General features: G+C 50.5%; 1 protein-coding gene across 1 annotated transcript; it reads right to left on the reverse strand.

The window, feature by feature from the left end:
• Positions 1-589: 589 nt before the first annotated feature.
• Positions 590-24,822, reverse strand: UBE2I (ubiquitin conjugating enzyme E2 I). Its single transcript, XM_068117703.2, has 7 exons — positions 24,481-24,822; positions 24,243-24,324; positions 21,264-21,347; positions 10,409-10,481; positions 3,882-3,991; positions 3,725-3,804; positions 590-960 (listed from the first exon to the last, which is right to left on the reverse strand). The coding sequence occupies exons 2-7, from the start codon at positions 24,306-24,308 to the stop codon at positions 897-899; spliced, it is 477 nt and encodes a 158-aa protein (XP_067973804.1). The 5' UTR covers positions 24,309-24,324; positions 24,481-24,822; the 3' UTR covers positions 590-896.
• Positions 24,823-25,801: the final 979 nt, after the last annotated feature.

Raw genomic sequence — 25,801 nt, forward strand, 5'->3', positions numbered from 1 at the left:
TGCTCATCTCAAAAATAGTTGGTTGAATTCAGTTCATTGATATGAAAATCTTATTCAAATTTCAAGTCCATCATGATAATTGAGGATTTTAGATATTTGAAAGAAGCAGTTGACCTTTGTCACCTTTTGCCGTCAAAAATGAAGAGGATTCTGTCAGACCACGAATTGTACCATTTGGTGAAGTTTCGTGAAGACAAAAACAAAGGCATTTTAAAGGCCATTTTCCCTGCAAGAGCGGCGGTTAGCATTGCGGTCCCCATGACAATCTTCCCCATCTTCGTGAAGATCAGTTTAAAATTGTGACCGGTAGCCAAGTACAAGTGAACGGACAGACAAACACAAACTGGAGTGATCAACATATTCGTCTGACAAAAAAAAAGTAACGAACGGACCCAAATGCAATACCCTACCCTCTGGCGAGGGTAAAACGTCTAAAGGAAATATTTTTGGACCGTTCAAGCACAAATTTCTAAAAGTATAATCTTTCACTTTGCAAGGTGGACTGGTCCATGACCACACACGTTTATTTCAAAATATCTGAAAAGGCTAGATAAATCACCATGCAGTTATGTTACAGTAAAACTTGAAGAACCAGCAATCAAATTTTAATGGAATATCAGGAGAAATGAACATGAGTCAAGAACAGGCAGTAGTCGAGGATAAGCCAACAAAATAACCACAACTGCACCTTCTTTACAATCATAAGATAGGATAGACGAAAATGGGAAGAACTATAAAACTACGAAATGACGAATACATCTATAATAAACAGCTTATTGCATGAAGCATGGCAAGTCCTTCCACATTTACTTAGAAATAAAATGGTTTTATGCACGCTGTGTACAAGTCCCACTGTCATGAAACTCCAGTTCAAGTGAAGTCTCAGCAAGAATGCATCAAGGAGGAGAAAACTTCTTGGCTTGTGCTCGCACCCTCTTGTCATACTCAACCCGGTTCTGACTACAAAACACAGAAAACAAACAAACTCCGACAAAACTTAAAACGACATCGGGAATCGCCGTTTACAAGCATTACTCATTTAATAAATTGCGTAATAGTGTGTGTTTTCCTGAAAAGGGTCAATCAAGGAAAAGGATATCCACTTTCTTCAATAATCAAACTCCCAAAATAAATAACCTTCTCGATCAATTACTGCACATTCATAGAATTCACATCAGATATTCATGAAACATTTTAAAACTAAAGCTGGAAAGAATCGCAAAATGCAAGGCCTGTCCACATCTGCTTTGTACGCAAAGCTTGACAAAAACGGCAGTTAAAAAAAAAAAAAAATTCATTTTATGAATCTGTGTTCTCCATATTCCCATAATAAAGGGATTGGTGAAGATTTGCTGAAAAAGCTCATTGGTAAAAATGGTATGGCCTGGACACACACGAAAGCTCAATATCACTCGGTAGAGAGCATGCCTCCACAAGGTTGAACAGTTAAAATTTTGCATCCCACTGATGGGCCAGATCCAGACCTGAACTAAAATCTAACAAATTTGTCCTTGGAGCACACCCAACATGTCCACCAAGTTTCGTCTGAATCCGTCCACAACTTTGAGATATTGTGCTATGTATCGTTATTGGTAATCTCTATAAAATTTAGAGTCAAAATGGTGAAGAGTCTTTAGAGTTTAAATGGTCAAGAGTCTTTAGAGTTTAAATGGTCAAGTCTTTAGAGTTTAAATGAATGAATGATCGTTTTAAGGCCATTTTAGAGTCTAAGGCCTTTAGAGTCTAAATGTTCTCTTCTAAACTAGTCGGGTCGAGTCGAGTCAAGTTAAACTTGAGTCAAAACAGAGAGTTGTCTCTGTTCTCTTCACCCTCTTTTGCTCAAGGTCATCTGCCATCAGCTTGGAAATCAGCCAACATGATCCTTGCAACTCCAGACCAATCAGCCTTCTCCCAATTATCAGCAAAGTCATGGAATCCATCATTGGTTCGCATATAAAATCCTTCCTCTTCTCCAATGGCTTGATCTCTGATCATCAATTTGGTTTCAGACCTGGTCACTACTCTGGACATGCTGCTTCTGCTGTCTCAACAATGGATGGAGGAGGTCCTCCATGTCAAACAGGAAATTAGAACCGTCTCCCTTTCGATAAGGTCTGGCACCCCGCTCTGCTCTCCAAACTCTCCTCCTATGGTATCCATAGAAATCTCCACGCTTGGCTTGCGGACTTCCTCTGGTCATAGTCAACACGTGGCCTTCAATTGAATTCTCTCATCTCCCCTTCCTGTTCAGGCTGGAGTTCCCCAAGGCAGTATTCTGGGCCCTGTGCTTTTTCTGGTCTTCATCAATAATCTCTGACTATCTCTTTGCTGATGACTCCACTCTGTCGCTCCATTCCTCATCCCTCAGATCGGCAATCTGCAGCCTCCTCACTCTGCAGACATGGACAAAATCAGACTGGTCAAACAAGAGGAACACGTCTTTCAATCCTGACAAATCTCACACTCACTATGTCTCAGAAAAGACTGTCTGGAAAACCCTCCCATCTACTTTCTGAACAATCCTCTCCAGGAAGTTCTGTCACTCAAGCTTTTGGGTCTCACTATCTGCCATGATCTTTCCTGGGAAAAACCACATTTCCAAGCTGGCCTCCAAAGCCAGTCACCGACTGGGCTTCCTCCGTCGTGCAAAGTCCTTCCTTTGCACCTCTGAGCTCCTCACCACATACAAGGCTTTCATCTGCAGCTCAATGGAATACTGCTCTCCCCTCTGGGCTGGTGCTCCTGCCTCGACTTCATGCTGGTGAAACCAAAGCTTTCAGAATCATTGGAATCTCCCGTGATGAAGCCAACTCCGAGGGCCTTTGACTCACTCACCGCAGCTAGGCAGGTTGGTGGTCTATGTCTTCTATAGACTCCTATCCGGCCGAGCTCCCCCAGCTCTACCCCCCAAATATTCCTACAGGTCGCACAAGATCTGCCAGCAACCCTCTTCTGGTGAAATTGACAAAATCAACTCTGCTCACCTTCACTCCTCTTTACTCCCACCTCTGGAACAAACTCCAACTCTTCAATCCCACTCCTCCCTCCAGGTCTTTAAAACAGCTGTTCACCACCATCTCTTATATCTTCCCCCATCCAAAACCTGGATCTCTTCTACCCCCATTAATTTACCCCCAGATCCTCTTTTTTTTGAAAAACAGACTTCTTTCCTGGAAGTTCTAGAAGTGCCCATGTGTTTTATACTCCCCCCACCCCCCCCCCCCACCCCCAAAGTTTATACTTTGCCAAAATTCCCAAAGTTTATACTTTCCAGTCTAAATTGCGAGGAATCATGGTGAAGAATCAGTTCAGCATTAGCTTCCGGATCCTCACCAAAATCTAATAATTTCACCCCGTCACACACCCAACTTCGTCTGAATCCATCTACAACTTTTTAAAAAGATATCCTGGTCAAACAGACAACGGTTGAAAACAACCTCCACCCTCCTTCGGTTGCGAATGTAATTACGACACATGCTCCTCAACCACCAGAATCTACTTCAATTAAATAAAGACCTCAAAAATATTTAAAACTCCATCTCCTGTCAATCCTTTTAATCACAATTGTTGAAAACTAGGTTCAAATTTTGTCATAAAAGGTCATGGTCAGTTTTTGTTTTTTTGAGGTTTAAAAAAATTCTCAAATGAGTTCATTATATTCATACCAACAGATTCTTATTTGGATGAGTCTCGGGTGATGTGCCAAAACAACCGTGGCATTTACCAGTATATTGTGTAGGCCTCAGCCTGGGCAGGGTCTTGTATGTTTGGCTCATTGAGCAGCTCCTGTATACCCAGCAGGATCTGCAGCACAAACACCACCGGTTACATGTGTCACAAACGTACAACAGCACTTTGATACACAAGACCCTCCCATTTACCTGTTTGATGGTGATAGCTGGCCTCCAATCCTTATCCTCTTCCAGGATTGAAAGACACACCGTGCCCGAAGGATACACGTTGGGATGGAAAAGTGGAGGCTCAAACTTGCCTAACACACATTTTGGGCAAAAGGACAAAATGGAGTAATTTTGTGTCCAACGTCGCAGAAAAGGAAAATTCCCAATTATATTCCGTTAGTGCGAAAAGCAATCTCTAGTTGCTTATCACACTAATGGGCTCAACCAATCAGCTTATCAACAAAATAAACTACCAACAAACAAGTCGCCATTATCCAATCACTTGGTTTGGCAAGAAATCAAACCGAGACGATCACATTTAAACAAAGCAATCACTTCCTGTACTTCTCATTGTTACCCACATCCCGTTTGTCTGTCTGTCGTTTTTGCCCCTCGGCTTTCTACACTTTCTACTGTTCTTTGGCCTGATACGTTCAGTATTCCAGCTCTTCCACAAGCCTCGACTGTGTACAAAAATATAAAAAAACATCGTTTACAAAAAGGATGTGGCAAAAGTACTCCTAAGGCCTAACCTTGTGTACATATATTTCTTCTCAACAAGGTACATGGTGTTTCAAAAGTCTCAGGACGATATGGATTGTGTCGCTATTGAACATTATTAATTGTAATTATGATTATTTATTTTCATAAGAGATCAGGGAGGAAGAAGACCAGGCGTTCAGAAGAGACCAACAACTCTCGCCGGTGGTGAGACAACTGGTCACTCGAAGTCCAAGAAAATACTCACCGGTACTCACAAGAGCTTGGTCTTTTCAAACACGACGGCCAGACATGAAACTATCCAAGCAGATCAAACTAGAACGGCACTCTGTAAAGAGCACACCTCTGCAAAGCTGGTTTGTTTATCCCACCGATTGGTCGGATCTGGATCCAGGCCTGAACCAAAATCGAATCAGCTTGTTCTTATCACCTAACGAAACTCATCCACCAAGTTTTGCCACAACATTTTGAAATATAGTGCTCGATCTAATTTTCAGCACGATCACTGAATGGTGAAGAACCACACAAAATGTAAAATTCGGGTATCCGAATTCAGGTCTTCACCAAAATTGAATCGATTAGTCCTTGTTACACACCCAATCCCCCCCAAATTTTGTCTGAGTCCATCTACAACTTTGAGATACCCTGTTCACAAAACAACCGGGTGAAAGCATAACCTCCATCCAACTTCGGAGGCGAAGGTAACAATCTCAGACACCGACAAGCGAGAGCAACCACGCGTCAGTGGCTCAAACAACAACAACAACACCACATGCATTTTAAGGCCATTTTCCCTACTAGAGCGGGGGTTAGCCTTACGGTCCCCATGACAATGTTCTCCATTTTGCCCTATTTTCTGCATCTCTCCTTGTTAACCCCCTTACCCGCATTTCTTCTTCCACCATCTTTAGCCAAGTCTTTCTCGGTCTTCCCCGTCCTCTACTTCCTTCTACATTCATTTCCATCACTCTTCTCAACCAGTCACTTTCATCCTTCCTCAACACATGACCAAACCATCTCAACCTGTTCCTCTTCACAGCATCAATCACAGGCTCTATTCCCATCATCTTTCACAATTGATCATTTGTCTTCCTCTCTCTCAACGATACTCCGCACATCCGTCGAACCACTCGCATTTCCACCCTTTCCAACCTTCGTTGCTGCTCTATATTCATTACCCATGTCTCGCTCCCATAAATCATAACACTTCTCTCACATGCAGCATACACCTTTCCCTTCAGCTTCAACGACACTCCCCTCATCATCAGCACACCACTCAGTTCCCGAAACGTCTTCCGTGCACATCTCACTCGAGCAACCATTGCCGGGTCTGATCCACCTTCTCCATTCAGCATGTCTCCAAGGTAGCAAAATGTTTTCACACCTTCCAGCTTCACGCCATCTCCAAGATCCAACTCAACATTTCCTCCAACTGCAGCTCCCTCTGTGCACACCTTACATTTGAATGTAGCTGCCACACTGGTTAATGACCCTCTCAGACCATTACATTTTTGATGAACCCATTCAGCGCACATTGTACATTGAATTGAGTTCACTCGGACACCCTTCCTGCACACAGCCACTTCCCAGTTCTTTCCACCTCACCACATGCTTTACCACTTGCCATCACCTTCGTCTTTCCGATATTCACCTTCAGACCTTTTGTCTCCATACATTCCTTCCACTTGTTCATCTTTTCCTTCAGTCCATCCATACTTTCCGCAATCAACACCAGATCATCTGCATACAACTCCCACGGTAAACCCTCCTTTACGTTCTGAGCCAGCACCTCCATCACAGCTACAAATAGTAGTGGACTTAGTATGGACCCCTGATGCACTCCCACCTTCACCTCAAACTCACCACTGTTCCCGTCCTTCGTCCTTACAGCTGTGGCGCGCTCTTCTGTACATTGCCATCACGACTCTGATCAACCATTCCTCCACTCCTAACTTCCTCAATGCTGATGTCAATACTTTGCGTGGAACCCTATCGAATGCTTTCTCCAGATCAACAAACCCAAGAAACAACTTCTTCCTCTTCTCCATGTACTTCTCCTGCAACTGCCTCACAATGAAAAGCGCGTCTGTCGTTCCTCTTCCTGGCATAAATCCAAACTGCATTTCATCGATCTTCACTTTGTTCCTTATCCTCCTCTCCAACACCCTTTCCAATACCTTCATTCCATGCTCCAATAACTTTATCGCTCGGTACGAGCCACACTCCAGTCACCTTTCCCCTTGTAGAGGGACGAGGGTACTCAGTTCCCAATCCACTGGAATGCGGCCTTCTTTCACCACCAGATTACAGATCTTTGTCATTCTCTTCACACCCCAACTTCCTGCTGCCTTCAACATATCTCCCACAACTCCCGTCGGCCCTCCCGCTTTTCTACCCTTCATTGCTTTTATCGCTTCCTCAACTTCCTTCTCAGTTATCTTCTCTGCCGGTCCTAAAACTGGGTTACTCTCTATGTTGCCATCCCATTCATTCTCTGTATTCAACAGTATTTCCATATATCTTTTCCATCTTCCTTTAATTCCATCTGGGTCGACAATGATTTGTCCCACTTCATCCTTCAAGCAACTTACCCCCATCACTTCACACCTCTTTCGCTATCTGCTTTGCAATCCTGAATACTGCTTTCTGACCCTCTTCGGAATCCAAGCGTTCTCCAAACATTTTCCTCCATGCCTCCTGCACCTTTGCTACCTCTTTCTTTGCAGCCTTCCTGGCTGCCTTATAACTTTCATGCTCTGCTGTTTCTGCTCCCGTACCCTTCGCCTTCTGCCACTCCTTGAACTTCTTCCTCTTCGCGTCAATCCTCTTTCCAACTTCATCATCCCACCACCATGTTTCCGAGTGCCTCGGTGGTCCTTTTGTCCATCCACATACCTCACCAACGGCTCCCAACAGACTAGCTTTCATTGACATCCAACCACATCATCCTCTACCCTACTCAGCCTCTCTTTTAATGCCTCCCTTACTGTCACCTCTTTCAACCTCCACACCTTCATACCTTCATTCTCGGTTGGTACTTCACCCGCCGAGCTCTCCTTGCACCTTTCACCCTTATGTCGCAAACAACCAAGTGGTGCTGTGAAACAGCCTCCTCCCCCGGGATCACCTTTGTGTCCGGTAGGTGCCCCCTATCTCGCCTACGCACCATCAGGTAGTCAACGGTTGTCATCGACCCACCTGACGTGTATGTAACAAGCTTATTATCCTCTTTCTGGAACTGAGTATTACAAATCAACAAATCAGCTCCATCAGCAAACTCCAAAATCCTTTCACCATCTCCATTTCTCACACCATATCCATAACCCCCATGAACTCCGTCAAAACCATCCATACTCCTTCCCACATGTCCATTTAGGTCTCCTCCTACCACAACAACTTCCTCATCTTTCACGTTTTCCATCAGCTTCTCTATCGCACACCAGAACTTGTCCTTCTCTTCATCGCTTCGACCAACCTGCGGAGCATATCCCGAGATGACGTTCACCAAGAGCTTTCCAATCATCATTTTCACCATCATCAACCTATCACTCACTCTCGTCACACTCACCACACTGGTGTTGGTGTCCTGGTTTCTGAGGAGTTTGTAGACATTCACGCCCTCCAGGCACCCTTGCCACATAAACCTGTAGTATTTCTGTCCCTGCCTACCCTTCACCATTCTCACACCACTTCCCTTCCATCTCGTCTCTTGCAAACAACATATGTCCACTCTTCTTCTGACCAACACTTCCACGACTTCTCCTGATCTCCCTGTCATTGTCCCTACATTCCATGTACCAAACCTCAGAAACCGATCTCCACTTCGGGCTGTACCCTGCCCATATGTAGTTGTAATTGTCATGGTTCTCTTTTTGAGGCAATGTTTTTTATGGCTGGATGCCCTTCCTGACGCCAACCCTTACGACACGCAGGGATACGGTGTACCTATTCTAATCCAGGGTACACACTGGGAAACGTTTAAAACATGGAAATTCTAAGGGGGGGGGGGGGGGGGGGCGGGGCGGCGTCAGCATTACGGCTGCGGTTTAAACATATTGAAACAAAACCATGAAAAACAATCTGGGAAAAGTCTAAGTGAGAACATGGATTTGAGAAAGCAGGAGCAGAGGTGGAAGAAAAACGAGATATAGGGGGTGGGGCACAGGTCGAGACGGGGAGGAGAGAAAGAATTAATATCGATTTTTTTTTGTTTTTTTGTTTGTTCTGTTTTCAAAACGCTGGACAAAGGGTAAGATTTTCATGAGAGGTAGGGGGGAGAGAAAAGAAAATCAAAGAAGCAAGCAAATACTATGAGGGAAAGAACTTTCTTCACAAAACTGACGGGGGGGGGGGGGGGAGCCCGGAGAGACCAGGCCGCGACTAACAAAAATACGACTAATTACACAAATTTGCAACTACAACAAAACCAAAACCAAATAGACAAACAATAACACATACACAACAAAATACCCAGCGGAAATTTGACAAAGACACGAACGGGAAACCACTCAAACTTTGATGCCGTGGAGAGATCGAAGCAAGCCTCGTCGCTCGAGGGACCGGAAGTTTGCCGGTTGCTTGCCTTGCCTTGCTCGAAACTTGCCAGCTATATTGCTGGGGACCTGAGGATGTGCCTTTTCAAGGTTTCATATTAATCGGACAAGTGGTTACCAAGTCATGGCCATTTATTTAGCAAATACATACATAGGGCGCCGCGTTGTGGTCACCCCTCCCCCTTCTTCACCAACTTGGACCACGTGCGTAATGGCGTTCTGCGCCGCGGCACGCGGCCACAAAACGAGCAGGGGAGATCGGCAGAACGCAACCTCGACTGCAGGTGTCCAGTGTCGGTTTTGGCGAGAGATTGGGGATTTTGGAGGGGGCCTATTGTTATCTATCTATAATTCCAGTAATTATAAACACAATGCGTGTGTGTGTATGTCTGACCGCTGTTTCTCGACAACCACTGGTCTGATCTAATCGAAACTTGCCAGCTATATTGCTGGGGACCTGAGGATGTGCAGATTGCAAACCCTCGCCAGGATGTATTTTCAGTGTTTTTTTTTAAGGCTTTTGTGTTAAAACAAACTAGCAACGGTACCCCGCCCTATGGGCGGGGCTTCAATTGGGAGGCCCAAATGAAAAGGTAAAATATCAGAAATTGAAGGCTTTTTTTATTTTAAACGATTCATATAAACATCCGTTAAATCATATCACACGCAAATCATCAAAATCTAAACGGTATCTGTAGATAATTTTTATTATTTATTTATTGAAGATAAATACTATCGGAAAGAATTAATCCAAAAAAGGTGCACAACCTCTTTTTTGTTTCCAAGTGTCTAAATAGTGTGGCCTCTGGAAGTGTTAAGGGATTCAGGTCTACTCAACTTGCTTGCCAACGAAATACGTGTGTGTGTGTGTGTGTGTGTGTGTGTGTGTGTGTGTGTGTGTGTGTGTGTGTGTGTGTGTGTGTGTGTGTGTGTCTGACCGCTGCTGCTTTTGATACTTCCCCGGTATATTGCTGGGGACCTAAGTATATGCCTTTTCAAGGTTTGAAATTAATCGGACAAATGGTAACCAAGTTATCGCCATTTCTATACCAAACAAACGAAATTTTTTTGCACGTATGCCCACGCACGTACGCCCACGCACGTTCGGTCACGCACTAGTGGCTCAAACATTGGACCCTTTTGGTTTGAAGATCAAGACAAGAACGCAGCGACGGTGAACCAGAAGAATTATCGTCACATCATCCGAACACATCTTCCACCATTGCATTGACAAAAAACCAAACAAAAAAAACAGGGGTCCAAATAAATAAATTTCCCATGTCTAGACTTTATGATTGGTGATTGAATATTGGATACCTTGTCGAAAATAAAGCATTAAATAGTACCAAGACTTTTGAAACACTGCACATCTTTTATCTCCACAGGTTGGAGAGAAACTACAATGAAATAATCTTTCAGTTTAAAAAACAAAAACAAACAAAAAAAAAAACGTACATTTTGGAGGCGATGAGGGATAATCATCTTTGAAAAGCATCCGGATCTTATACAGGCCTCCTTCCCATGCGGTCTGCAACAAACAAAGTACCGCATTCACCAAGCAAAAATGGCACCGTCAATGGTTCTGATAGACCAATGATGCGTGGCACACCACGAGTTGTTGTTGCAAAGATAGACAAGCTCACGGTAGTGACGTGGAAATAAAACCACATTCAACGGCATAGTGGTAAAGGAGTTCGCTCTGATTTGACCCCGAGTCAAACCAAACACAAAACTGTGCATGCCTCTTCACTTGATTAATGGGATAAAACAAACCACATGTTCATATCCATGAGAAAGATAGAGTTCTCCCACAAAAGTGACGCCAGTACTGTCAGGGAGGTCCTGTGTGGTGTCTGTGTACACATGCACCTTCCCACAAACTTGAGGAACACCTCTACCCATATAAACCATATAAACACCATATAAAATAAATGCATTATTATTATTATTATTACCCACCAAAAAAAACCAAAAAAAAAAAACTAGAGCTTCCAGGGAAGCAGAACTCAACTGAACTGACTGGACAACTTTAAAGTAGGTCAGTTGTCTGTACTAGATTTGACTTAAATGAAAAGCCAACAACCTTGTGTAATAATTTTAAGGTCCTTGTATCCTTATACTTGGCCTTTTTACAATTGATACAATGTTACACTTTGCAACAATGTTGCAGAAATATAGTTGTGTAGGTGGCCATTTTGTGACAGATCGGGTTGACATGCGATAGCAACCTACCTTGTGTGGTAAGAGTCTCACACACCAAGTTTGATCAAAATCCATAAATATTTGTGGACATTAAAGTCTTAACGTCGTTTCGGAGCTGAAAACAATATGGCGGCCTATGGCGGCCATTTTGACGGATCGGATTGGAATGCAATAGCAACCTACCTTGTGTGGAAAGGTTAAACATTCTAAGTTTGATCAAAATCTGTTAATATTTGTGGACGCTAGTGTTAACGTCGTTTTCATGACCAAAAACAAAATGGTCGCCTAAGCCCGCCATTTTTCAACGGATCGGGCTGAAACGTAACACCAACCTGGTCCTTGGGGTAAGGATGCTGTACGTCAAGTTTGATCAGAATCGGTTGATATTTGTGGACGCTAGAGTGTTAACGTCGAAAGTTAATGGACGACAGACGGGTTCAGCATGTGATGAACTCAACTGGACGGTAGACCAGTTAATTTAAAAAAAAAAAAAAAAAAAAAAAAAAAAAAAAGGAACGCCATTCAGTAGAGCACACCTCCGCCAGGCTGAACACTTCGTTGTGTCCCACCGATAGGCCAAATCTGGATTCGGACCCGAACCAAAATCTAATCGGCTTGTTCTCGTCACATAACCAACTCATTCACCAAGTTTAGTCATAACTCGCCCCCAACTTTTTTTTTTAATGTAATCTTATATATCGCTTTTCACCCGATCTCCAGATGGTGAAGAATCACTTTAAAAATCAAATAATTATCATATCCGAATCCATATTCAGATCTTCCCAGAATCGAATCGATTAATCATTGTCTCACACCCAACCTCTCCACCAAGATTCGTCCAAATCTATCCATAACTTTGATATCCTGCTATATATCGTTTTTGGCCCCATCTCCCAATGGTAAAGAATCACATAAATTATTATATTAGCCGGATCCAAATCTTCTCCAAAATCTAATCATTTCGTCAGTGTCACATACACTACCCACCTCTGCTAAATTTCGTCTGAATCCGTCCATAACAGATATCTTGTTTACAGACAATCTGCCTCTGTGTTTGCGTCTGCTTCCCCGCCTGTCCGTCTGCTTCCCCGGCCGTCCGTCTGCTTCCCCGGCCGTCCGTCCGCTTCCCCCGGCCGTCCGTCCGCTTCCCCGCCCGTCCGTCCGCTTCCCTGCCCGTCCGTCCGTCCGCTTCCCCGCCCGCCCGTCCGTCCGCTTCCCCGCCCGTCCGTCCGCTTCCGTCCGTTCCCGCCCGTCTGTCCTCCCCGCCCGTCTGTCCGTCCGCTTCCCCGCCCGTCCTGTCCTCCGCTTCCCCGCCGTCTGTCCGCGTTCCCCGCCCGTCCGTCCGCCCGCTTCCCCGCCCATTCCCTCGTCTGCTTCACCAAGCGTCTGTGCCAGTGCCTCTGTCTGTCCGCGTGTCTACACGTCCCCTGCCTCTGTCTGTCCGCGTGTCTACACGTCCCTGCCTCTGTCTGTCCGCGTGTCTACACGTCCCTGCCTCTGTCTGTCCGCGTGTCTACACGTCCCTGCCTCTGTCTGTCCGCGTGTCTACACGTCCCTGCCTCTGTCTGTCCGCGTGTCTACACGTCCCTGCCTCTGTCTGTCCGCGTGTCTACACGTCCCTGCCTCTGTCTGTCCGCGTGTCTACACGTCCCTGCCTCTGTCTGTCCGCGTGTCTACACGTCCCTGCCTCTGTCTGTCCGCGTGTCTACACGTTCCCTGCCTCTGTCTGTCCGCGTGTCTACACGTCCCTGCCTCTGTCTGTCCGCGTGTCTACACGTCCCTGCCTCTGTCTGTCCGCGTGTCTACACGTCCCTGCCTCTGTCTGTCCGCGTGTCTACACGTCCCTGCCTCTGTCTGTCCGCGTGTCTACACGTCCCTGCCCTCTGTCTGTCCGCGTGTCTACACGTCCCTGCCTCTGTCTGTCCGCGTGTCTACACGTCCCTGCCTCTGTCTGTCCGCGTGTCTACACGTCCCTGCCTCTGTCTGTCCGCGTGTCTACACGTCCCTGCCTCTGTCTGTCCGCGTGTCTACACGTCCCCTGCCTCTGTCTGTCCGCGTGTCTACACGTCCCTGCCTCTGTCTGTCCGCGTGTCTACACGTCCCTGCCTCTGTCTGTCCGCGTGTCTACACGTCCCTGCCTCTGTCTGTCCGCTGTGTCTACACGTCCCCTGCCTCTGTCTGTCCGCGTGTCTACACGTCCCTGCCTCTGTCTGTCCGCGTGTCTACACGTCCCTGCCTCTGTCTGTCCGCGTGTCTACACGTCCCTGCCTCTGTCTGTCCGCGTGTCTACACGTCCCTGCCTCTGTCTGTCCGCGTGTCTACACGTCCCTGCCTCTCTCTGTGCAGCGTGTACGTCCCTGCCTCTGTCTCTCTGTGCGCGTGTACGCCCCTGCCTCTGTCTCTGTGCGCGTGTACGCCCCTGCCTCTGTCTCTGTGCGCGTGTACGCCCCTGCCTCTGTCTCTCTGTGCGCGTGTACGCCCCTGCCTCTGTCTCTCTGTGCGCGTGTACGCCCCTGCCTCTGTCTCTCTGTGCGCGTGTACGCCCCTGCCTCTGTCTCTCTGTGCGCGTGTACGCCCCTGCCTCTGTCTCTCTGTGCGCGTGTACGCCCCCTGCCTCTGTCTCTCTGTGCGCGTGTACGCCCCTGCCTCTGTCTCTCTGTGCGCGTGTACGCCCCTGCCTCTGTCTCTCTGTGCGCGTGTACGCCCCTGCCTCTGTCTCTCTGTGCGCGTGTACGCCCCTGCCTCTGTCTCTCTGTGCGCGTGTACGCCCCTGCCTCTGTCTCTCTGTGCGCGTGTACGCCCCTGCCTCTGTCTCTCTGTGCGCGTGTACGCCCCTGCCCTCTGTCTCTCTGTGCGCGTGTACGCCCCTGCCTCTGCTCTCTGTCCGTCCCTCTGTGCGCGTGTACGCCCCTGCCTCTGTCTCTCTGTGCGCGTGTACGCCCCTGCCTCTGTCTCTCTGTGCGCGTGTACGCCCCTGCCTCTGTCTCTGTGTGCGTGTACGCCCCTGCCTCTGTCTCTCTGTGCGCGTGTACGCCCCTGCCTCTGTCTCTCTGTGCGCGTGTACGCCCCTTGCCTCTGTCTCTCTGCTGCCTCTGTCTCTCTGTGCGCGTGTACGCCCCTGCCTCTGTCTCTCTGTGCGCGTGTACGCCCCTGCCTCTGTCTCTGTGTGCGTGTACGCCCCTGCCCCTGCCTCTCTGTGCGCGTGTACGCCCCTGCCTCTGTCTCTGTGCGCGTGTACGCCCCTGCCCCTGCCTCTGTCTCTGTCTCTCTGTGCGCGTGTACGCCCCTGCCTCTGTCTCTCTGTGCGCGTGTACGCCCCTGCCTCTGTCTCTCTGTGCGCGTGTACGCCCCTGCTTCTGTCTCTCTGTGCGCGTGTACGCCCCTGCCTCTGTCTCTCTGTGCGCGTGTACGCCCCTGCCTCTGTCTCTCTGTGCGCGTGTACGCCCCTGCCTCTGTCTCTCTGTGCGCGTGTACGCCCCTGCCTCTGTCTCTGTGCGCGTGTACGCCCCTGCCTCTGTCTCTCTGTGCGCGTGTACGCCCCTGCCTCTGTCTCTCTGTGCGCGTGTACGCCCCTGCCTCTGTCTCTCTGTGCGCGTGTACGCCCCTGCCTCTGTCTCTCTGTGCGCGTGTACGCCCCTGCCTCTGTCTCTCTGTGCGCGTGTACGCCCCTGCCTCTGTCTCTCTGTGCGCGTGTACGCCCCTGCCTCTGTCTCTCTGTGCGCGTGTACGCCCCTGCCTCTGTCTCTCTGTGCGCGTGTACGCCCCTGCCTCTGTCTCTCTGTGCGCGTGTACGCCCCTGCCTCTGTCTCTCTGTGCGCGTGTACGCCCCTGCCTCTGTCTCTCTGTGCGCGTGTACGCCCCTGCCTCTGTCTCTCTGTGCGCGTGTACGCCCCTGCCTCTGTCTCTCTGTGCGCGTGTACGCCCCTGCCTCTGTCTGTCTCTCTGTGCGCGTGTACGCCCCTGCCTCTGTCTCTCTGTGCGCGTGTACGCCCCTGCCTCTGTCTCTCTGTGCGCGTGTACGCCCCTGCCTCTGTCTCTCTGTGCGCGTGTACGCCCCTGCCTCTGTCTCTCTGTGCGCGTGTACGCCCCTGCCTGTCTCTCTGTGCGCGTGCACGCCCCTGCCTCTGTCTCTCTGTGCGCGTGTACGCCCCTGCCTCTGTCTCTGTCTCTCTGTGCGCGTGTACGCCCCTGCCTCTGTCTCTCTGTGCGCGTGTACGCCCCTGCCTGTGTGCGCGTGTACGCCCCTGCCTGTGTGCGCGTGCGCGCCCCTGCCTGTGTGCGCGTGCGCGCGTGCACGCCCCTGCCTGTGTGCGCGTGCGCGCGTGCACGCCCCTGCCTGTGTGCGCGTGTGCGCGTGCACGCCCCTGCCTGTGTGCGCGTGTGCGCGTGCACGCCCCTGCCTGTGTGCGCGTGTACGCCCCTGCCTGTGCGCGTGTACGCCCCTGCCTGTGCGCGTGTACGCCCCTGCCTGTGCGCGTGTACGCCCCTGCCTGTGTGCGTGTGCACATCTGCGCGTGCACGCCCCTGCCTGTGTGCGCGTGCACGCCCCTGCCTGTGTGCGCGTGTGCGTGCACGCCCCTGCCTGTGTGCGCGTGTGCGTGCACGCCCCTGCCTGTGTGCGCCCCTGCCTGTGTGCGTGTGCACGCCCCTGCCTGTGCGCGTGTGCGTGTGCGCGTGTATGCCCCTGCCTGTGCGCGTGTACGCCCCTGCCTGTGCGCGTGTGCGCGTGTACGCCCCTGCCTGTGCGCGTGTGCGCCCCTGCCTGTGCGCGTGTGCGCGTGTACGCCCCTGCCTGTGTGCGCGTGTGCGCGTGCACGCCCCTGCCTGTGTGCGTGTGCACGTGTGCGCGTGCACGCCCCTGCCTGTGCGTGTGCACGTGTGCGCGTGCGCGCCCCTGCCTGTGTGCACGCGTGCGCGCCCCTGCCTGTGTGCGCGTGCGCGCGCCCCTGCCTGTGTGCGCGTGCCCCTGCCTGTGTGCGCGTGCCCCTGCCTGTGTGCACGTGCGCGCGCGCCCCTGCCTGTGTGCGCGTGCGCGCCCCTGCCTGTGCGCGTGCGCCTGTGCGCGCGTGCACGCCCCTGCCTGTGCGCCTGTGCGCGCGTGCACGCCCCTGCCTGTGCGCCTGTGCGCGCGTGCACGTCCCTGCCTGTGCGCGTGCGCCTGTGCGCGCGTGCACGCCCCTGCCTGTGCGCGTGTGCGCGTGTGCGCGTGCACGCCCCTGCCTTTGTCCCTGTGCGCGTGCACGCCCCTGCCTGTGTCCGTGTGCGCGTGCACGCCCCTGCCTGTGTCCCTGTGCGCGTGCACGCCCCTGCCTTTGTCCCTGTGCGCGTGCACGCCCCTGCCTTTGTCCCTGTGCGCGTGCACGCCCCTGCCTTTGTCCCTGTGCGCGTGCACGCCCCTGCCTTTGTCCCTGTGCGCGTGCACGCCCCGGCCTTTGTCTTTGTCCCTGTGCGCGTGCACGCCCCTGCCTTTGTCTTTGTCCCTGTGCGCGTGCACGCCCCTGCCTTTGTCTTTGTCCCTGTGCGCGTGCACGCCCCTGCCTTTGTCTTTGTCCCTGTGCGCGTGCACGCCCCTGCCTTTGTCTTTGTCCCTGTGCGCGTGCACGCCCCTGCCTTTGTCCCTGTGCGCGTGCACGCCCCTGCCTTTGTCCCTGTGCGCGTGCACGCCCCTGCCTTTGTCCCTGTGCGCGTGCACGCCCCTGCCTTTGTCCCTGTGCGCGTGCACGCCCCTGCCTTTGTCCCTGTGCGCGTGCACGCCCCTGCCTTTGTCCCTGTGCGCGTGCACGCCCCTGCCTTTGTCCCTGTGCGCGTGCACGCCCCTGCCTTTGTCCCTGTGCGCGTGCACGCCCCTGCCTTTGTCCCTGTGCGCGTGCACGCCCCTGCCTTTGTCCCTGTGCGCGTGCACGCCCCTGCCTTTGTCCCTGTGCGCGTGCACGCCCCTGCCTTTGTCCCTGTGCGCGTGCACGCCCCTGCCTTTGTCCCTGTGCGCGTGCACGCCCCTGCCTTTGTCCCTGTGCGCGTGCACGCCCCTGCCTTTGTCCCTGTGCGCGTGCACGCCCCTGCCTTTGTCCCTGTGCGCGTGCACGCCCCTGCCTTTGTCCCTGTGCGCGTGCACGCCCCTGCCTTTGTCCCTGTGCGCGTGCACGCCCCTGCCTTTGTCCCTGTGCGCGTGCACGCCCCTGCCTTTGTCCCTGTGCGCGTGCACGCCCCTGCCTTTGTCCCTGTGCGCGTGCACGCCCCTGCCTTTGTCCCTGTGCGCGTGACCGCCCCTGCCTTTGTCCCTGTGCGCGTGACCGCCCCTGCCTTTGTCCCTGTGCGCGTGCACGCCCCTGCCTTTGTCCCTGTGCGCGTGCACGCCCCTGCCTTTGTCCCTGTGCGCGTGCACGCCCCTGCCTTTGTCCCTGTGCGCGTGCACGCCCCTGCCTTTGTCCCTGTGCGCGTGCACGCCCCTGCCTTTGTCCCTGTGCGCGTGCACGCCCCTGCCTTTGTCCCTGTGCGCGTGCACGCCCCTGCCTTTGTCCCTGTGCGCGTGCACGCCCCTGCCTTTGTCCCTGTGCGCGTGCACGCCCCTGCCTTTGTCCCTGTGCGCGTGCACGCCCCTGCCTTTGTCCCTGTGCGCGTGCACGCCCCTGCCTTTGTCCCTGTGCGCGTGCACGCCCCTGCCTTTGTCCCTGTGCGCGTGCACGCCCCTGCCTTTGTCCCTGTGCGCGTGCACGCCCCTGCCTTTGTCCCTGTGCGCGTGCACGCCCCTGCCTTTGTCCCTGTGCGCGTGCACGCCCCTGCCTTTGTCCCTGTGCGCGTGCACGCCCCTGCCTTTGTCCCTGTGCGCGTGCACGCCCCTGCCTTTGTCCCTGTGCGCGTGCACGCCCCTGCCTTTGTCCCTTTGCGCGTGCACGCCCCTGCCTTTGTCCCTTTGCGCGTGCACGCCCCTGCCTTTGCGCGTGCACGCCCCTGCCTTTGCGCGTGCACGCCCCTGCCTTTGCGCGTGCACGCCCCTGCCTTTGCGCGTGCACCCCTGCCTTTGGAAGTCTCTCTGCGTGTCCCTGCCTTTGGAAGTCTCTCTGCGTGTCCCTGCCTTTGGAAGTCTCTCTGCGTGTCCCTGCCTTTGGAAGTCTCTCTGCGTGTCCCTGCCTTTAGAAGTCTGTGTCCCTGCCTTTGGTTCGCTGCGTGTCCCTGCCTTTGGTTCGCTGCGTGTCCCTGCCTTTGGTTCGCTGCGTGTCCCTGCCTTCTGCGGGTCCCTGCCTTTGGTTCTCTCTGCGGGTCCCTGCCTTTGGTTCTCTCTGCGGGTCCCTGCCTTTGGTTCTCTCTGCGGGTCCCTGCCTTTGGTTCTCTCTGCGGGTCCCTGCCTTTGGTTCTCTCTGCGGGTCCCTGCCTTTGGTTCTCTCTGCGGGTCCCTGCCTTTGGTTCTCTCTGCGGGTCCCTGCCTTTGGTTCTCTCTGCGTGTCCCTGCCTTTGGTTCTCTCTGCGTGTCCCTGCCTTTGGTTCTCTCTGCGTGTCCCTGCCTTTGGTTCTCTCTGCGTGTCCCTGCCTTTGGTTCTCTCTGCGTGTCCCTGCCTTTGGTTCTCTCTGCGTGTCCCTGCCTTTGGTTCTCTCTGCGTGTCCCTGCCTTTGTCTGCCACCGAGTGTGTCCCTGTCTGGGTGCCTCTACACCTCCGCATGGGCCTCCCTCTGCGTCCCTGCATGCCCCCACCTCACTCTCCGCCATGGCGGAGGGGGAAAAACACGACGGATCCAGTTCAGAAAACTGAAGTTAAATTCTGGTGGAAGGAGCAGAAGTTGAACAGATATACGTGGTGCAAACCACAAACCTTAGTTATTAACAAAAAAATGTTAACAAGCACAGATACATTTAAAGTATATCACCCCCATGCCAAATAAATATCCTCCAGCGTGGCATTGCCTTCGGCGCCCGGCAATACCGCTGCGCAGCTCAGAACCTGCATTGGGAGGGAGAATGAATGAATGATCGTTTTAAGGCCATTTTCCCCGCTAGAGCAGGGGTTAGCCTTGCGGGCCCCATGACAATCATGGTTCCCTGTTTGAGGCAATGTTTTTATAGCTGGATGCCCTTCCTGGCGCCAACCCTTAGTCGCCTCTTACGATGCACAGGGATACGGTGTACCTATTCTAAACCGGGGTACACACCGGGATCATTCATCCCAGCAAGCTGGTACTCAATTTGCCGACCTCGGAAGGATGACAGGCTGAGTCAACCCCCCTGGTGTTAATTTAGCAATTGACCGGGATTCGAACCCAGGATCCCAAGCCGGCACCCTAACCGCTAAACCAACACCAGGCTTAGGGTGTACAATAATTGATGGGAGAGGACACCAGGGGGGGGGGGGGTGGGGGGGGGAAAGTGTACAATAATTGATTGCACAATTAAAATCAATAAATGGTCATAAAATATTTTCTCAATCAATTGGCTAATAGCACACCTAAACCACCAGTGCTTCATCCGAAGCTGCAACTTAAAAAATTAAATCTCATTAATCGAAAAAATTAAATTAATTGATTACTCAATAAATAATTAATCGATTAATTGATAAATCAATAAATCAAAAATACCCTTTGGAGCCACATCACTTGCTTACTGTCATGTCCAAACATTAGTTTCAAAGCTCAAAAGGTGCCCGAGATATTGCCCAGACGAGAAAGGAAATAGATAAGTACTTAATAAATCGATAACTAATTAATCAAAAAACAGATTTTGCCAAAGCAAGTTCTCACTATTGTGCCCAAATTTCAGTTTCCTCGCTCAAAGGACGGGTGAGATATCGCCCGGACAAACAAACCTGAGTGAAAACAGAGTACTCCCCTTCAGCGCGCGTCATTTCCGGGCCCCCTTCGGTGCCCGGCAATGACATCATGCAGCGCCTGGAGATGGCATAGGAAAGGAGCGGTGCACAATATTCTGTATTTGAAAGATAAAAATGGTCCAAATGTATCAAAATTAAAATAATCAATCCCAATTGCTCGGTCGAAAGTGAGAAGAGACTTCTTTAAACCTGACAGTTTCAAAATGAAGAAAACTTGACAAACCAGCCCTTTCTCATCATTAAACTCTGAAGATTCAACTCAACCAGATCCAGTTATAGTAGAACATAAAAAAACAAAACTCAGTTTTCCTGTATCATTTTTGAAGACCATATATATAAAAATAATAACCACCTTTAGAGGCCATTTTTCCCCGCAAGGCGGGGGTTGGCCTTTTTCGGGAACCGTGGTTGTTGTTTTTTGGTCCACTTTTTGAAGCAATGTTTTACGGCCGGATGCCCTTCCTGACGCCAACCCTTTTCGCCGCCTTTAACGACAAACAGGGAATTACCAGTGAACTGGTACTCAATTAGCCGACCTCGGAAGGATGACAGGCTGAGTCAACCCCCCTGGCGTTAATTCAGCGATCGACCGGGATTCGAACCCAGGATCCTAGGATCATAAGCCGGCACCCTAGCCGCTAGCCCAACACCATGGTTTTTGAAGACCATAGCAAAGAATATTTTGAAATGCCAAAGTAAGCACTCCATCGACAAATTACACAAGCGCTGATAAAACTTCCCAAAAAGCCAATCCGTTTTGGTGCATCGTGCAGAAGTATAGCATCGGAATCGAGGAATACATACACGGAGATGAGCGCGACACCTCAAGTAGGCAAGGACATCGTCAGCCTTTCGATGGATTCAATGCAACTGTACACTCGGAACGAGTCAGTGATTAAAGGAGATCCATTTCCAGATCAAAAGGGGGCTTTACCCCCAGCCCTTACCCCATTTCCAGATCGAACACCCATGATATGGAGATCCCTCAAATTAGATAATTATTTAAAATGTAAATGATTACATCAAGCGAGCAAAGAAAACCGCTCGATCCCAGCACCGTCTGTACCCCCGCATAATTTCCTCCACACTACTAGCATTTCCAAAACAAAAACATCGTGAAAATTAGAAACATCCATGAGAATCCCGACGAATAAAAAACAACCACAGCCAGCGGTGATTTTCACACTACCAGTACCGCAGTGTACAATGGTACATACACATCCTCGTTACAAATAGAACCACAAAAACAACCAGAACCTACTCACAATTTTACATCAATGTTGGAAACTCACCCCTTTCTTTCCAGGAATGGCACAATCCCAGTTCATCAGGTTCATCGTGTTATCCGGATTTTTCATGGGGACAGCTACAAAACCCTGCAAGAGATACCACCTGAGATAATCAAACTATCTCTTACTACGACAACCGAGCGAACAGGATGGCATAGACGTACAGGTACGCACATTATACCTATCCTGCCTCCCCCCAGGCCCTCTCCCTCCCACACATCTCCCGATGTCCCTGCTCTCAAATGTTGTGTTTGTGTGCTTCCTCCCCTTCTCTCCCCATCTTGTCGACCGCTCCCCTTTTTATATACTTTGTTTGCTTGATTTGTTTTTGATAAATGTTAGCTCTTTCACGAGCCTCGACTCTATTTATATATTTATATTTAAAAAAAAAAAAAAAAAAATTCGCCTCCAAGTTGTCTAGCCTGGGTTTGTATCCCACCCCAGCCTTAAACTGCCATCCTGGTGATTCATAGACTGGGCGATTCAATGAGCGCCGTCCCTCGAATGGCAGTTAGACTGGCGTCCCGTCTGCCGGAATTAGTTGGTTGACGTTTAAGACGCCGCTGTGTCCTTCGCGTACAGTAGGCGAGCTATCTCCTGAAACCTGAAAAAAAAATCACCAACTCCTGCCCTAACCAGCAGAGGGCACTGCGTCAGCAGCAAAGCGGGGCCCTCAACCAATGTGCTATCCCACAACCTTGTGCTGCATGCGAACAAACACTACTGTAACCCACAACCTCCACCACAATCAGTACAGGTGCATGGAGAAGACTAAAACACGTGTCCAATTTTGACAGTGAAACACAAAGAAGATTATAAACATAGGTGCAATACCCCTGGCACTCACCTGGTAGAATAAACAGTATACTGCACTGATTAAAGGTATTTTAAACCAATTTCAATGACTTCTACAAGACAGGGCAGCATGTAGATTGTAGAATCATAATAACATGTTCCTTAAAAAAAAAAAAAAAAAAAAAAAAAAAAAAAAAAAAACACCTACTTTGGAGGCCAGCCCCCAACTCCAACCCCATATACTTCCTCAGATCCCAAATTTTCTAATGCATTGAACAAACATTGGTAAACAAACCCAATCTTGAACATGAAGGTTGTGGTGGTTTCATCGAGATTGTGGGTGTAGTTTGAGAAGAATACCTATTTGGGGGGGTGGGGGGGGGAGGTCAAACCTGGACCCACTTTGGCACCCAATGGACCGCCTTAGACCCCAATTTTCTTCGTGCCGTGAACAAACTTCAGTACATCACGGGGGATGAAGGTTGTGGTCAAGTTTCATCGAAATCGTGAGTAGTTTCAGAGGAAAAAGCAAATTCCCATTTTGGGGGTTAAACGTAGATCCACTTTGATCCCGGTCAACCCCTTTAGACCCCGATTTTTTGAATGCCGATAACAAACTTGTCACAACACAACAAATATAATTTGTGCCAAGTTTGGTCCCAATCCCATCAGCGGTTTCAGAGAAGTTGCAAGTTATTACGGACGGACCGCCGACTTCGTTCCACGTGGCTCATGACAACTACAACTACTACTACTACTACTACCCTCTGAATGCCATATCGTAATGAAGCAAAACTAGAGGCCTTCAACACTTTGCTCAATGGGAACCAGAAAGGTTTCTCCAGCACACCTCGTACGAGTCCCACCACAAACGAAACCCAAACGGTAATGTGATGAAATAAAAGGCGAAGATCTGTGCACTTCCCTCCCGAGCGGTTTGCCGTGCCGAGAAAAGGGTGGCAAGCTCGGGTACACCACAGCACTCCATCGACAAACTCGGGTACACCACAGCACTCCATCGACAAGCTCGGGTACACCACAGCACTCCATCGACAAGCTCGGGTACACCACAGCACTCCATCGACAAGCTCGGGTACACCACAGCACTCCATCGACAAGCTCGGGTACACCACAGCACTCCATCGACAAACTCGGGTACACCACTACATCGACAAACTCGGGTACGCCACACCACTACATCGACAAACTCGGGTACGCCACAGCACTACATCGACAAACTCGGGTACACCACAGCACTCCATCGACAAACTCGGGTACACCACAGCACTCCATCGACAAGCTCGGGTACACCACAGCACTCCATCGACAAGCTCGGGTACACCACAGCACTCCATCGACAAACTCGGGTACACCACTACATCGACAAACTCGGGTACGCCACACCACTACATCGACAAACTCGGGTACGCCACAGCACTACATCGACAAACTCGGGTACACCACAGCACTCCATCGACAAGCTCAGGTACACCACAGCACTCCATCGACAAGCTCGGGTACACCACAGCACTCCATGGACAAGCTCGGGTACACCACAGCACTCCATCGACAAGCTCGGGTACACCACAGCACTCCATGGACAAGCTCGGGTACACCACAGCACTACATCGACAAACTCGGGTACACCACAGCACTCCATCGACAAGCTCAGGTACACCACAGCACTCCATCGACAAGCTCGGGTACACCACAGCACTCCATCGACAAGCTCGGGTACACCACAGCACTCCATCGACAAGCTCGGGTACACCACAGCTCTCCATCGACAAGCTCGGGTACACCACAGCACTCCATGGACAAGCTCGGGTACACCACAGCACTCCATGGACAAGCTCGGGTACACCACAGCACTCCATCGACAAGCTCGGGTACACCACAGCACTCCATCGACAAGCTCGGGTACACCACAGCACTCCATCGACAAGCTCGGGTACACCACAGCACTCCATCGACAAACTCGGGTACACCACAGCACTCCATCGACAAGCTCGGGTACACCACAGCACTCCATCGACAAGCTCGGGTACACCACAGCACTCCACGGACAAGCTCGGGTACACCACAGCACTCCATCGACAAGCTCGGGTACACCACAGCACTCCATCGACAAGCTCGGGTACACCACAGCTCTCCATCACGCCTGCCAAGGACAACGCGGGAGCTTACAAACGGATGGTCTTTCCTCCACGCCTTCCTTTCTTGGGACAATCTGTTCGGAGCGATGCCCGACATGGTCAGTGGTCACCACCTGTGGACGGACGATAAATCATTTTAAAACAAGCTCCATTCGATGGACAAAGTTCGATAAGATTAATGTATGCGGTACGACGGAGAACAAAACAAAAAGGAAAAGAGAGAGAAAGAGAGAGTAGGCCTGAGGCCTAGCCTTGCCGGACAAGCTCACCCTCGTAATGGATGCGGGGAGGGAGGGGAGAGGGACCAAGCGAACTGGGACAAAAATGGAAATCGAACAACAAGTCACTTCTTATACCGAACTGGGTAATTCGAAACAGCTACCGCTTTTTAACTCCTCTCGCCCGTTTAACATATACAGTAGCGAGTCGTCGTAATCGTGCCACCGCCCGTCGCCCGATAGCCAGAAGGGCCCAAAACAAAAACGCCGCCAACCGGAAGAGGGAGCACTTCTCCCAGCGTCGGTTTATCCTGTGCTATATGGCCACCTGATTATGGCCAACAGAGATTATGCTATATAACATTCAATTAACCGCCAGGTGCACGGAATTATGGCGGGAAAGCCAATTTACACAGTTATATGTATTCGAATGTGAGAAAGTACGCCAAAAATCACAATCACAAGCGACATCATGACACAGTAAGTAGATCATAATTTTTTTTTAGTTCCGACGGTAAATACAAACCAGTGTATTTAGCAATACATCGCCTAAATTTGTTCCCTTTACGAAGTTCTCCGAGCGATGTATAAATTAATTTTATTAATCCTCTAACTTCGTGAGCTATAAAATGCATAAGACTTGTGAGTTTACCTATGTTTACGACGTGGTTTAAACACTGGAATATGTTTTATATATATATCTATATATATAAAACACAGTTTGTGTGTGTGTGTGTGTGTGTGTGTAATGTTACCGATAGACTCCTAAACGGAGAGGCTCACATGCTTGATATTTGGCATAGACTTGACCATTGAACCTGGGAAGAACATGGCCGACCTAAAAAAAATTATTTCATAATATTTTTTTACCATATTTTTACCTCAGCGCATTTCTGCGAGGAATATTATACACGGAATCTGACCGGTGGCAGAGCAGCACGCTGATTCGCTCAGAGCGATCACGTGATGTTCCTTGCCGCCATAAACTCAGTTACGCGTTCGCACGTATTTCAGAGCGAAAAGCGATTGCGTTTTTTCACATTTCAGCGAGGAACATTGCCATTCACACCACATAGGTTTTTTTTCTTTCATCTTTACGAGATCCACATTTTTTATTCATATTTACCTCAGCGAGGAATATTATACACGGAATCTGAGCAGGTGGCAGAGCAGCGCGCTGATTCGCTCAGAGCGATCACGTGATGTTCCTTGCCGCCATAAACTCACAGTTACGCGTTCGCACGTAATTCACACGTTCAAAACAAACGAGATCCGCGAAGCGAGTTGGTTGAGTCGTGCTAACCAAGATGGCAACACGGCGGCTTCACTTTTCACGGAGTATGAGCGTTCTATATATTTTCAATTCAGTGCG

This window comes from Myxine glutinosa, chromosome 5 (genome assembly GCF_964187855.1).
Source record: "Myxine glutinosa chromosome 5, kmMyxGlut1.1, whole genome shotgun sequence".
Classification (NCBI taxonomy): domain Eukaryota; kingdom Metazoa; phylum Chordata; class Myxini; order Myxiniformes; family Myxinidae; genus Myxine; species Myxine glutinosa.

What these genes read in the sequence shown, in the direction of transcription:
- UBE2I (XM_068117703.2), bottom strand. Translation starts at nt 24,308, where the DNA reads ATGTCGGGCATCGCTCCGAACAGATTGTCCCAAGAAAGGAAGGCGTGG. An exon ending in CCATTCCTGGAAAGAAAGGG is followed by an intron (nt 10,482 to 21,263) that starts GTGAGTTTCCAA and finishes TGTTTGTTGCAG; the next exon opens with ACCGCATGGGAAGGAGGCCT. An exon ending in GAGGCCTACACAATATACTG is followed by an intron (nt 961 to 3,724) that starts GTAAATGCCACG and finishes TGTGTTTTGTAG; the next exon opens with TCAGAACCGGGTTGAGTATG.